At 39.8% G+C, this 14,286-nt stretch overlaps 1 protein-coding gene across 5 annotated transcripts in view; it reads right to left on the bottom strand.

Annotated features, from left to right (window-relative positions):
- Nucleotides 1-5,084: 5,084 nt before the first annotated feature.
- The window catches only part of setx (senataxin), an 83,361-nt gene continuing 74,159 nt past the window's right edge, over nucleotides 5,085-14,286 (bottom strand). For all 5 annotated transcript variants that reach the window (XM_048558486.2, XM_048558488.2, XM_048558487.2 and 2 more), the window contains 3 exons: nucleotides 12,572-12,670; nucleotides 9,493-9,580; nucleotides 5,085-7,365 (listed from right to left, as the gene is read on the bottom strand). In XM_048558486.2, the coding sequence (XP_048414443.2) occupies nucleotides 6,619-7,365; nucleotides 9,493-9,580; nucleotides 12,572-12,670 (934 nt within the window). In that variant the 3' untranslated portion in view covers nucleotides 5,085-6,618. The remainder of the gene's footprint in view (nucleotides 7,366-9,492; nucleotides 9,581-12,571; nucleotides 12,671-14,286) is intronic.

Genomic DNA, 14,286 nt, shown 5'->3' with positions numbered 1-14,286 from the left:
TTCTGGTTTATACAGAAACGTAAATCTACAAAGCTGATATGCATTTCAAACAAAAGTGAAGATGCTTGGTATAAAAACAAAGTCCTGGAGAAACTCACCAGGTCTGGCTGTATATCTCTTTATGAATACTGAGTCCTGCATAATTCTTCTTCCTAAGTGAACACAGGTGAGGTTCTTTGGACACATCTTCACAGAAGATGGAAATTTGTGCAAAGATGGATTAAAATTAGAAAGTTGCATTACCTGAAAAGCTAATAACAACATATACATGTTTTGAAACATCAAAAGGTGGAAATGATGGCTGAGGAGATGCATTGGAAACCTGATCCCAACTTTTGGGCTTACAAACAACACCTCCTCAAGGGATATGGAAAAGGCATACATTGGCATTTACAACTAAGCTGTTTCTGAAAACTGCGATGTCTGGAGGCTGGTTGTTTGAAAGTGATGGTCTGTTCAAATTTTCAAATGTGAATTATCAGGAAGATCGCATTATAGCAGCATCTGTAGTACAAAAGCTCTTCATCAGTTGTATTGTGCTTTGGAATGTCATGTCATTTTTGCAGCTAGGTTTGAAACTTCTCTTCCCACACCCCTTCCCTACCCTCGACCTGCCTCCTCTTCAATTAGGAGCTGTATACAATGATGGAATTTCTGATAATCCTCCAATGCTTATTTAAGAATGAAAACCTAAAATAACAGCCATACAGCACAGAAGAGGCCCATTGGCCTATTGAGTTCATACTAAACCACTTTTAAAAATTACATGGATGAGCACATTCTATGTTATTGAATGCGCTCATACATGTAATTTTTAAATAATTGTCAGGTTTTCCACCTCTACTCCCTCCCAAGCAAAGCACATATGCAACAGCATTACTTCCCAAAACTTTTCCCATTGAGGCTTGAAAAATGTTTGACTCTTCCGAATGTTGTTTGGAATGGAGGAAGGACAAGTGCGAGGAATTTTGGAAACCTCTGTGCTGGAGCCTTACACTTATATAATAATTTAAGACTTGAGAACCACGTAATATAACGCAAGTTGACAGGTCTATAAGGCAAGACAGTTATAGATCACACCGTGGCAGCAATCCCTCTATTTTTCTTTTCAGTTGCACAGGCTGAGGTCAATGCATAGCAGTAACTTCCAGAAGTGGAAGTCAATGTTGTAATTAGCTCCCCAATACCAATCCTTGCACTTGCAACCTTGGAGTCGTTATATGTATAGCTGAGGGAACTCTGCATCTGACCCCCAGAGTCAAAACAGATGACGTCTAAAAGCAATACCTGAAAAAAGAGGTATATTGTTCCATTAAATGTCATATGCATAAATTCAAGATGCTGACTGAATTGTCAACAAAACAAACAGTATTAATTTGGAAAAGGTTATAAAGCATGCGTCTGAATGAAAAGGAGTAAATAATTGGTGACAGAATTCAAGAGATTGTCAGAAGATTTGTGCCAGTAGGTGCAGCTTTTATCGACTCATAAGTAACTTAGTTTCAAATTATACCTTGGGCTATGCTGTTAATATTGGTAATATCAAATAATGAATTTCTTCAAACTGTGATATTAAAAACATAACCGCTCTTGTCCAGTAGTATTAGGGTTCAAAATGCATGAGGTTAGAAGGCAAGTTTATCCCTGAAATGCCCTGGATAATTCAATAATGGGGGCAAACAGAGAAGAGGCATTAAGTAGAACTGAATCAGAGGAGCTTTTCCTCCGATCATTGACAACAAAGTGTGGAGCTGGATGAACACAGCAGGCCAAGCAGCATCTTAGGAGCACAAAGGCTGACATTTCGGGCCTAGACCCTTCCACCGATCATTGTCTGCTTTTCTCTCCCAGTGGCTGCTGATAAGCCTGAAGAGCTGCAAAGGGGTTGAGGGGAATGCAAAGGGCGCTCAGAAAGTTCGAACCTTTCAAGAAAAGAATACACAGCTTATGCAGTAGCTCAGTAATCAATGAAATAACAAATTAGCTACAAATGAATCAGAACTCTTTAGGTTAAGGTTGCAAAACTTCAAGAACTATTATATTGGTAGAAATATAGTGCATATTATTGTAATGAATACTTAATCGGATAATTTAATAGATCAGTTTCATGAGTGATTAATTTCTCTAATTTTGCTTCTGTGCGAGTCCAAATACCCCATGTCAACAACACAGAAGGAAATGTTACTTCATGGCCACATCATCTAACAGTGGAGTTAGAGAATGAAAAGGAGCCTCTGAAAATTCAATATGCTCCTTGGACACAATTAATTATTCAGAAGTAGAGGTATGCCAGATCACTAAGCTAACAAAGAGGAGACGAAATTTAGTCACAAGAACGTAAAATCGAGAACAATTGATAGATTAATGGTTTTCTATTAGATCTTTGTTCTGACTTCTTTTGTTCAATTTAGCCTCAACAACATTCACTATGGTTTCCTTAATTTCTAGATTGTAGGTAAATGACACCCCCAAACATTGAACTTGACTTAATAGCCACACATTCACTTAAGAGGATAAACATAAAGATCAAGCTCAAAAACAAAGTTGCTGGAAAAGCTCAGATCAGAACTGAGGAAGGGTCACCGGACCCGAAACGTTAACTCTGATTTTTATTTTCTTCACAGATGCTGCCAGACCTGCTGAGCTTTTCCAGCAACTTTGTTTTGTTCCTGATTTACAGCATCCACAGTTCTTTTGGTTTTTATAAAGGGCAGGCTGAAATTTTATGAATTGAGGGATACAAAGAAAAACATTAAGTAGGTCACTATTCAGACCCCCAAACCTACTTTTCAACATATTGTATGAAATGAGTAATACCACAAAATCTGCCCAACATATTTTATCTTGAGGGAAGTCTCTGAAAAGATATTTATTAATTCTTAAAGTAAATCAAACTAATTTGTGTTAAACATGCCTCTAATATTAACAGGCTTAAATCCAAATCCAAAATATCTCTATTTACATTGTTGGATCTAGCTTGGCTCACTCCAACGTATTCGTAATATTACAAAGTCAGCTTGTATAACCATAATAATGGAAGACAAGACTGTTTCATCCAAAGTAGGAATACTTGTCCATCAGGTGCGAACAGGTCATTAATGTTAGCACAGCTTAAAAGTGTAATCTGACTATTAAGCATGAGCTGTGTTTTTAGTGGGTATTAAAGTGAATCAAGTCAAGCTGTTCAAGGAGACTGACCCTTCAGTGCAATGAGGGGTGCTACACTGTCCAAGGTAATTTGTTGGGCAAGACATTAATCTGAAGTCCTGTCTGTTTTCTCAGTGGATGTAAGATTTCCCATGGCACCTTTCAAAGAAGAATAGGGAAATAATGCCTGGAGTCATGGTCATGAGGGAGTATAACTATGAATTACACAACAAACTTCTGTGGGTTTTTTTTAACAAATCATTTGTTATGAATAAATAAAAAGTGTTTAAAATAACCCAGCAAGCTTTTGTAAAGTGCAAATAAATATCAAATTTCAACAATTCTGATGTCTGAAATGAGTGAGTGTACATTACAGAAACAATTATTCAATTATACAAATAAATTATGGATGGATCTCATTATACTTTACAATGCACAATTATTTCAAGAATGATTGAATAATATGTACTATTTTGGAATACATGTAAATCTTGCAAATTGATCACCAAATTACAGCCACAGCAGTTTGCTGGCGGCGGCGGCGGGGGAGGGGGGGGGGGTGCGGTATCAGGGCTCAAATAATTTACTCAACAAATGGGAAAGAACACTGCCTCTCATGTAACACCAATCTCTGTACTACCATCCGCACTGGAGGAGAAAGTGCAGTTTAATCTGATTTCTTTACAAGAGCTACCCGTTTTGACTTTGATTAATTAATAGAAGGCAAGATTCAAATGAGGCAAGTTGAGTGACATTAGGTTCATCTTCTTTCCATCCTTCATCATGGAGTAGATATAAATTCACAGCCATGACAATTCTGTTCAAGCAATAGACTTCAACATTTGTTCTTTCCCATTTGTTGAGTAATTTACTTGGGCCACTGACCAGTATGTTGATGCTAACTTTCCTATGGAAGAAAGGCAGAGAATAAGAGTGACCCTTATCTTGCGCTAGACATTCCTGGTAAGTAAGCAGATCCCTGTTTTGCACAAATCTCCAAATGCAATAATTTCAATAAAGATATTGCACTGAACACCTAGCTAAACAAGACTAACCTGTCAAAAGATGTTAAGTTCAGATTCATATTTTTATTCAATTCAGGTGCAAACTGGGAAAATTTGCAAAATTAGGGTGCACTAATTTTATTCAATTAGTGGGGTAATTTGAAAAAACTAGAACTTGAATGTTTCAGATAACAAGGTGTAGAGTTCTGGATGTGAGTTTGCTCGCTGAGCTGGAAGGCTCGTTTTCAGACGTTTCATCACCATTTTAGGTAACATCATCAGTCAGCCTCCGACGAAGCGCTGGTGTTATGTAGAAAGCGGGACATAACACCAGTGCTTCGGAGGCTCACTGATGATGTTACCTAGAATGGTGACGAAACATCTGAAAATGAACCTTCCAGCTCAGCGAGCAAACTCACATCCAGAACCTCAACCTGAGCTACAAATCTTTTCAAAACTCGCTGGGTGTAGAGTTGAATGAACACAGCCCAAAGGACCATCCAGTCGCAAATCATTTCAACTCCCCCTCCCATTCCTCAGACAACACGTCCATCCTGGGCCTCCTGCAGTGCCACAACGATGCCACCCAAAGGTTGCAGAACAGCATCTCATATTTCGCTTGGGAACCATGCAGCCCAATGGTACCAATGTGGACTTTCCTTTATCCATCTTCTATCTGCCTCCCACTCTCTCCCTATTTATTTCAGAACCCCCTTCACCTCCCCCATTTCTGAAGGAGGGTCTAGACCAGAAACGTCAACTTTCCTACTCCTGTGATGCTGCTTGGCCTGCTGTGTTCACCCAGCTCTACACCTTGTTATCTCAGATTCTCCAGCATCTGCAGTTCCTACTATCGAGTGTTTCATTTGTCATTTGTTTATAATACTCAGAATCCAGTTTCCCCAAAATGAGTCTCACACAAGCATAAGCTAATGTTTTTGTAAAAAATCAATTTTTATTACATACGAAAGAAAATATTCAACTTATTTTAGTGTCTACATTACTCTAGTGAGACAGTAGAGTTCCAAGCATAGGGCAGTGGGGGATTACAAATGATCTTAACTACAAACTTAAACACAGATCTCCTTTATACAATGTCCAAGAATTCAAATTCTGGCTTGTTCATTGTCTAAACCAACAAGCCTGGCATCCTATAATACTGACTCAGCATTATGAACTTTCAGAAGGAATATTGCAGATGACAAGCCTTTTCCAGTAGCATAGGAGACTACAGCAATATCTATACAATATGCAATGTACATGTAAGCAGCCACTGTACATTAATTATATTTCCAAAAAAACCCACTGGGTAAATCCATGAAGCATTATGATTTTTCTTTAACTTTACATACAGACACTGGCCTGTTACAATTAAGACACAGAACTTTGTGATAATTATATACATATTGCTAACAATTCTAAACCAAATTACCCAGTCCATATGAACTAAAACTGATACTAATCAGCTAATTGGTACAAACGGTTTGTAGCAATTAAGGAGTCTTCTAGGCAGTACGGGTCCACCATCCTTTATGCTTATAATATTTTTCTTTAAAAACAATTTAATGTGTTACTGTAAATAAAATGCAAAGTGGAAAGGCAATTTCAAACAAAATTTAGTATGAGACAGTCACACAATGGCCAGAAATAATTTCTGTACAGAAAGTTTGTTAAGGGTCACAGCTGAATGGTTTTGAGAGTTAAACTACAGTGATTCTGTCACCCTCACAACTTTTAAAATCTATCCTTGTTAAAGTATGTGAAAAGGGCAAAACATGAATTTTTATCTTAGTATTCCTTTTCAAAATCTTGGTGCATGCTGTAGAATTCAGGGAAAATGCACTACTTTAGACATTTGTAAAATAAAGGTAGTTGGAAAGCATGGTTAAAATTTCAGGAACTGATTTTAGATACCATGATCCATACTAAGGACAAGTGACATTTCAAACCTTGTGATTAAGTTAGATCATGTATTTGTCAAAGATGTTTAAACATGAGTGATGAATGGCATCACATGGTGGTACTGTACTTTAATGCAAGTGGTAGAAAAGATCCTAATTTTGTAGATTCTTGGCTAGATTCTTGTCATCCAGAGAAGACACAAAGAAAGCAGCCAGGGACTTTATCAAATAAATTTGTTTTTCTGTACTGGCAGAGTTCCTCATTTGCTATTTCCTTTTGCACTTATTCACATGGCATACAGTCAAATGGACAGAAAGCAGTATTGAGAGTCTCTGAAGCAGGTATCCTGCCTGCTCCCCCAGTCAGGTAAATTTCGGAAAATGGGAGAAAATCTCTCAACAGAAAATAAAAGTAGTGCAACTTACTTTCAATATAACAGCAAAAACAAACCATTCACCATTATATCAAACCAAAAAAGGCTACAGCTGCTTCTGTAAGTTGGAAACAGTGCATCAGCTCTGCGTGACAACAAAACGTCAAACATATTAAGAGGCAACTTTTTGACTCAATCTTTGTATTTGTGTTTCTGTTCCTGCTCTCCAGACCAATCTTCTTTTGCCTTTTCATCTTGTAATTGTTTCCAGGAACCTGTACAAATGTTGACACTGTAGGGTCTATTCTGATCATTTCTACATACAGAAGTCCCAGAAGGAAAGCTCAAACTTTGGGTCAGAGTGGAAGCACTAGGTTTATCATCACCAATCCTGGAAAGAAAATTTCTAGAAGGCTGACTGAAGTGCGAAGAATGAATAGTCCAATGCCCACTACCAGATGCAGAGGAATCTACATGAGAAACTACATGTGACTCTGCAAAACTATGACCGACTTTTAATCGTGGCTGAGTCGCCTGAAGCAAAGCTCTTCGGGCCAGTCTTGGATCCCTAGGTATAGCCTGAGTAGACAGCTCTGACCTAACTAATGTCTCAGGCTGTGCAGTAACAGATGATTGAGCATTATGCAAAAGATGCTTTGAAACTACTGATTGAGAAGGAATCGGTGCTTTTGGAAGTTGTCCACTGCTGACATCAGCTGCTGAACGCGTACTAGTTTCATTCCATGAACTTTTCCATGCAAGATCAGGAACTTGTTTCTGTTCAGCCATTAATGCATCTGAATCAGAAATATTTCTCTGGAAAGCAGGCCTGGGCTTCAAGATTTTTTGGCAATCTTTCTTATAATCACTTTCACTTGTTTTCACTATGGCTCCTCTTTTCTGTGCATCCTGAATCAAAGCTTTCCAATCTTTATTCTCCTAAGATGTGCAACAGAAAATGACAGATTTCACAACCAGAAATTCCTCCTTCACATGTTTAAATAGAGCAAGTCATTAAAGAAAAGCAAGACACTTACTCTTTAAGAGGTTTACAGAGTAAATATTTGTGTTATCACTTATTCTGTGCTAATAATTCTGACAGTGAAACTATTGCAACAAAGCATTACAGCAATTTAATGTGCAACTGAATCCCAAATACTATAATTTCACGAGGTCGCTTCAGGGTTTCTTGTGTAAAAATACACATTTTTATTTTATATGCGCTGTCCCTTCGCACTGCACTGCTGCAATCTTATGATTGCTGCTTAACTCTGTCCAGTTACAATTAATCTCTCATTTTTTTTAAACTCTGAAACGTGTATTTGCTGAAATACAAGGCAGTAAATTCATGGTGGTACATACACCGGGTGTGTCACATGCCTAGTTTTTAGTCTGGAAACAACTTGTAAGTGCTGGTTGGTCTGATGTGAAATCAAGACACTAGGAAGAAAATACTTCCCAAATGGCTGGCATTACATTTGAAGGGCTTATTTAGAGAGGGATCCTACTTACTGACAGCCTGAGTCTGAGTGTAGGTAGTTGAACCTACAGCATGTACTGGGTGCATAGTGCTTAGCACTGCTGCCTCACAACGCCAAGGAGCCAGGATGGTTTCCAGTCTTGGAAGCCTCTCTGTGTGGAGTTTGCACATTCTCCCTGTATCTACCAGGGTTTCCTCTGGGTGCTCCAATTTCCTCCCCTTGTCCAAAGATGTATAGGTTAGGTGAATAACCCACAGTAAATCCAGGGTTATAAGGATGCGGATCTGGGTGGGATGTTTGGAGGGTTAGCGCAGATTCTATGGGCTAAATGGCCTCTACCTGCACTGTAGGGATTCCAAGATACATCCTGGGGACTATATACACCGAGGGCCATGACTGTGGTGGTGGTGGTGTGAACAGAGAGAGAGAACAGGTTGTTATGGTGATAGTGGAGCAAACAGCATCAGGGGATAAGGGAAGGTGTACTGGTGAACTCACTGGGGCTCACTCATCTTAGCTCTCGGCCCAACCATCTTCAGTTGTTACATTAATAATTTCTCTCCATCATAAGGTGAGAAATGGGGATGTTCACTGGTAATTTCACAATGTTTAGCACTATTTGCAATTCCTTAGATACTGAAGCACCAAAACTTGGACAAGTAACATTCGCACCACACACTAGCTAGGTAATAACTATCTCCAATAACAGACAATCTAACCATCACCATTTGATATTCAATGACATTACCATCACTGAAGTCCCCACTTTTGGGGGATTACCATTGACCAGAAACTCAACTAGATTCTTCACGTAACTACTGTGGCTTCAAGGCTAAGAATACTGCAATGAGTAACTCATCTCCTGACTCCCCGTAGCCTGTCCACAATCTACAAGGTACAAGTGAGGAGTGTGATGGAATACTCCCCACTTTCCTGGATGAATGCAGTCCCAACAATACTCAAGAAGCTTGACACCATCCAGGACAAAGCAGCCCAATTGATTGCCACCACACCCATAAGCATCCACTCCCTCCACTGATGGTCAATAGCAGCAGTGTGTATTATCTACAAGATGCTCTGCAGAAATTCACCAAAGATCAGCATCTTCTATCACAACTACTTCCATCAGAAGGACAAGGATAGCAGAAACATAGGACCACCACCACCTCTAGGTTCCCCTCCAAGCCACTCATTCCTGACTTGGAAATATCGCCATTCCTTCACTGTCGCTGGGTCAAAATCCTGGAATTCCCTCCCTAATAGCATTGCAGGGCTACCTACAGCATGTGAACTTCAATGTTTCAAAAAGGTCACCTTCTCATCCCCACCTTCTCAAGGGCAACTAGGCACAGACAATAAACACTGGCCAACTAGTGATACCTACATTCTGCAAAATAATTTTTAAAATTCCCATTAATAAACAGTGAGTTATACTAACTTGTGTACAGTAGCATTGTAAGACAGTTGAAATAATTCCAGAGTAGTTCAGAAAGCAATATTCAACTATTGATATTGCTCTGACCACCAACTCAACTGATCTCAATTTCTCTTACAAAATCATAAGTATCAACATTTTATTACAAACCATGAGTGTTTTCAGATTTCCCAGAATGAAGAGACTCAGACGAGCTCGAGTAATTGTAACATTCAGCCTCTGCCGGTCTGCCAAGAATCTGAAAAAGAGTCAAATGGAATGATGAAAATAAAATCAATAACATTGCTCATTTTGACTCTATATAATCCACACAGTGAATTACTAGTGTAACCCAGTGAGTCCATAAAATCTGCAGATTTCTGCATTTGTTCAATAAACACATCAAATGCCAAGAAAACATTTCCTGCCTTAAATGATTTCCCTCAAAATACTGTAAATTTTCCAAAAGGTACAACAGGCCAGTCCTCAATTTGTGTCAAGGTTTGCACTGGGTCTGCATTAGGATGTTACTGATTAGCACACATTCCTGGGAAGAAAGAGAACGTTGATACCTAAGTGGAGCTTTCATATTTGCAACAGACCTGAAACAAAGGGTGAAAATCGTGGAACGAACGGAACAGTGAAGCAAAGTCACTTGGTCATTCGCTATCAATTGTCTGGTGCAAGCTCTTACCGTAACATGGTATTGGCATTTCTAGATGTCACATGAGCGTGTTACGTTGGAAATCAAACCCCGCTGCTCCTGGAGTCATCACAAAAGTTAATTCTAGACCCAGGCTGATAGAAAACACAAACCAGGTTCTAGTACTTAACATGAATCACTGCATAATACAAATAAAGTAGTTGCAGCTAAATAATGAGATGTTCACATTTAAGTCTACTAGTTAAAACCCTAACCTTCTTATAAACTCCCCCCACACACACAGACAGTCAAGGAGTAAAAAATGGTTCTAATGGGTGGAGGAAAAGATTGGGAAGGCAGTTCAGTGCTTCCTGTTGACCTGGTTTGCTGAGATCATCCTTGTGCTGATCAGTATGCTGCTTCTCAATCTTCATTCTCTGGATGCCTTCACTTGCTTGCAGGAGGCAGAGGGTAACTGGTTCACATTTAGAAAAAGGTTTCTGACTTATTAAGTCACAGCTTAAAGCAGCTTAAGAAAAAATAAACTGGTTTCCTTCAGGCTTAATTTATTTTTATAGCTGAAAACAGGGAAGGCTCCTGAGCCCACAATTATCTGTTCAATTACCGATCACAAAGTTGTTGACAGGCTTGGTTGGTATATGGGGTCTACTTCCACATAATTCTTGATGGAGTTCCGGGTTGAGAACCAGGCCTCACGGAATTCCCATGCATTTCTTTGTTTAGCTTGTCTAGGATGGTTACGTTGTCCCAGTCGAATTGGTGGCCACCTTCGTCCAAGTGAATGGAAATGAGTGACAGTTGGTTGCGTCTCTTGGAAGCTAGTTGGTGTTCATGTACACTGATAGCTAGTTTTCTCTTGGTCTGTCCAATGTAATATTTGTGGCAGTCCTTCAATGAGATTTTATATATAACATTGGTCCTGTTAGATGTGGGTATTGAATCCTTTGTTCTTGTTAGTAGTTGTCGCAGTGTAGCTGTGGGTGTATGTGATACCATGATTCCTCGTGGTCAGACCAGTCTTGCAGTCATCTCTGATATGTTCTTGATGTATAGCAGGGTGACTAGTTTATTCGGGTGTGCTGTGTCTTCCTGTTGTTGTCTATTGAGGAAGTACCGGCTTTTCGGGTAACACTGTTTTTAAAAGACTCTGTGGGGGTGTTCTTCTTCGGCTTTGTGCAGTTCCGGAGTGCTGCAGTGTGTTATGGCTCTTTTAAACAGAGTTCTGATGCATCTCTGTTTGTGGGCATTGGGGTGAATGCTGTTGCAGTTAAGTACCTGGTCTGTATGGGTAGCCTTTCTGTATACACTGTCTGCAGCTCACCATGGGCTCATTGTTTGACCATTACATCCAAGAATGGAAGTCAGTTGTTGTTCTCTTCCCTGGGTCCATATACCAACCACTATGAAGCAGAACCAGAAATGAGGCCAACCACCACATCAGACCAGAACACATAAACAACATGCAGGACTGACCAACAGCACTTCATCGGGGGTGCACTGAAGTTTAGCGTCGTGACGAAATGTCTGCAAACTAGCCCACCAGCTTGACAAACAGATCAATGACCACTTCCACAACCCGAGCTACAATTTTCTTCAAAAATTTTAAACAGGCAGAAGGGTTTTATTATTACTAATTGATTACTGATCCATGGGCCAATCAGCTTCTTGCTGCTGTTAAGATGTCATATGTACACAGCCCTTAGTTTCAGTTTGTCTGCAAATCATCTAATACTGTATGAACCAGCAGCTATGTAAACAGTACTTACAATCAGTGTCAAGTTACTTGCTTTCAAAAAAGTGCATTAATCCCTCAGCAATGCTTGGTTTTAAAATAGTTGCTTTCCCATTCAATCCACAATCAAAAACATAGAAAAGTAAGATTGTCTTTACATCATCCAACTCTAAAATAGCAAGATGGAAATTTAGTTATTAAAATCTTACAATAAAGTTTATATAAACTTTAATGGATGTCTTGAAAGAGAGCATATGACGTGGGACGAAGGCTCAGTGGTTAGCATTGTGGACCCAGGTTTGTATCCAGCCTTGGATGACTGTGGAATTTGTGTGTTGTCCTTGCATTTGTGTGGGTTTCTGCAGGGAGCTCTGGTTTCCTTCCACAGTCCAAAGATGTGCAGATTAGGTGGACCAGCCATGATAAGTTCCCTCCAGTGTGCAGGAATGTTCAGGCTAGGTGGATTAGCCTTGGGAAATGCAGGGTTACAGGGATAGGGTTGGGGGGTTGGTCTCAGTGCAATGGTCTTTAGAGGGTCAGTGTGGACTTGATGGGCTGAATGGTCTGTTTCCATACTGTAGGGATTCCATGAAAGAATCTCAAACTCAGAGGTCTACAGCACAGAAAAAAAGTCCTGTCAGCCCGTTGAGTCTGTGCCAGTTCAAACAACCACTTAGGGGGTTAGATAACGGAAATAAACACAAACTTCAGATGATTTGTTTCTCTTTGCACTATCAAACCACCTTATTGTTCTCAGACAAAGAAGAATCCAAAAGAAACCACCCAAAAAAAAGTAAAGTCATGGAGGGTCAAGTGGAGTCCAATAGTAACAAATCAAAGTAAAATCACTTCACCCAATAGATCCTTGAAAATTGCCTGCTCTGACGCAGGTAACAATGATGCAGTCCTTCTCGCATCCTTGAAACCCATCCACTGTGCCCACCTGCACTGACCTGAAAGAGGTAATACAATGCATTAAATTTAATAACAGGTATTTATCCCTCTTCCAAGGTGAAACATTGATCATAGCTACCCATAAAAATTAAGAAAATTGCATTCTGAAGGTGGGAACATTATAAACTGGTTCATACTTCAGTCTAAACCAGATGATCTGTGGGAAATAAACACTGCCCCTCTTTGACAACTTTATATTTTGCCTTTTGCCTTCAATTATGAAAGCATAAACCCCTTACTGATATAGAGCTGAACTGACACCACATACTCTCCAGTACCTTACTGTACTTGGGCATCAACAATTAAAACACTGGAAAGCTACTTTGAAGGCGAGGGGCACCATATGGCTAACTAAGGCCTCATCCAATACTAAATAACCTCTAGGTGGAGCTACAGAAAAGGGGCCAGGAGCAGAAATCCTCATCTGTTTTGACTTAACAAGTGGTGCTGTGATTAATTATAATGTCACTATAATCTCCCAATCTGTATTCTACTTCTCAGCTTTCAAAGGATAAAGGATAAAGGATCAAGAATCATAGGTCACTGATGCAGGGGTAGATGAAAACGTGGTGTTGAGGTTACAATGAGAGCAACCATCATCTTACTGAACAGCAGGGCAGGTTCAAAAGGTGCCGAGTGGGTTATTCCTACTCCTACCTCACATGTTTGATAAACTGGGCTACGTGGAGACCGTGAAAACTGCCATGTCTAACCACCATTTTACAACATTTCATTTGAACTTGCATTTAAAGTGAGCTTTTAACATTGAGGAAAGCTTGATCTAATTTCAGCCTGTACACAGGCTAGTATCTGTCTTCAGAAGCAAAACCCACAGACAGAATCTGTCAGGCAAGTGCATCTCCTAGTGGCAAACATGAGCTACAACTCTCATCATTTAGTGAGAAAATATACAGCAATTTAAGGCCAGATTGATTAAATTACAGCAATCTTCTATAAAAACATTTTCTTTATCATTCCTCTAGGAAACTGGTTTCCAGTTGCACTGTAGTTGACCTCACGACTTTCATAAATGCTAATGGCCAGGATAAAAGCAAACGCTGCAAAACTAAAAGAGATAACTACACTAGTACCAGAAAACTGACTTAGAAAATGGGGACATTTTACAGATTTATTAAATGCTAGCATGCATGGTCTTAATAAAAGCCTAAAATATCAGCCAAGACATGAAGACAACCCATGAGCAACAAATTTGTAAAACATTATTTTCTGTAACACCATGAATGACAGTCCCATCTGTACACCAGAATGCTGCATGATGCCTGCCGTGGATTGCCAGCAACCAAGTCAGTGATTAGTGCTGCTGCCTCTCAGCGCTGGGGACCTGGGTCTGATTCCAGCCTTGGGTGACTGCCTTCGGAACGTGCACTTTTTCTGTGTCTGCATGGGTTTCTATAAGGTTCCTCCCACAGTCCAAAAGATGCGCAGGTTAAGTGCATTGGCCGTGCTAAATTGCCATCCAGGGACTTGCAGGTTATGTGGATTAGCCAGGGTAAACGTGGGGTTATTCGGATAGGGTGGGGAGTATGTCTGGGTGGAATATTCTTTGGACTATCAATGCAGACTCGATGGGCCAAATGGTCTCTTCTGCACTGTA

Source organism: Stegostoma tigrinum, chromosome 29, assembly GCF_030684315.1.
Source record: "Stegostoma tigrinum isolate sSteTig4 chromosome 29, sSteTig4.hap1, whole genome shotgun sequence".
In the NCBI taxonomy this organism is placed as follows: Eukaryota; Metazoa; Chordata; class Chondrichthyes; order Orectolobiformes; family Stegostomatidae; genus Stegostoma; species Stegostoma tigrinum.
This window is presented reverse-complemented; position numbering and strand designations above follow the sequence as displayed.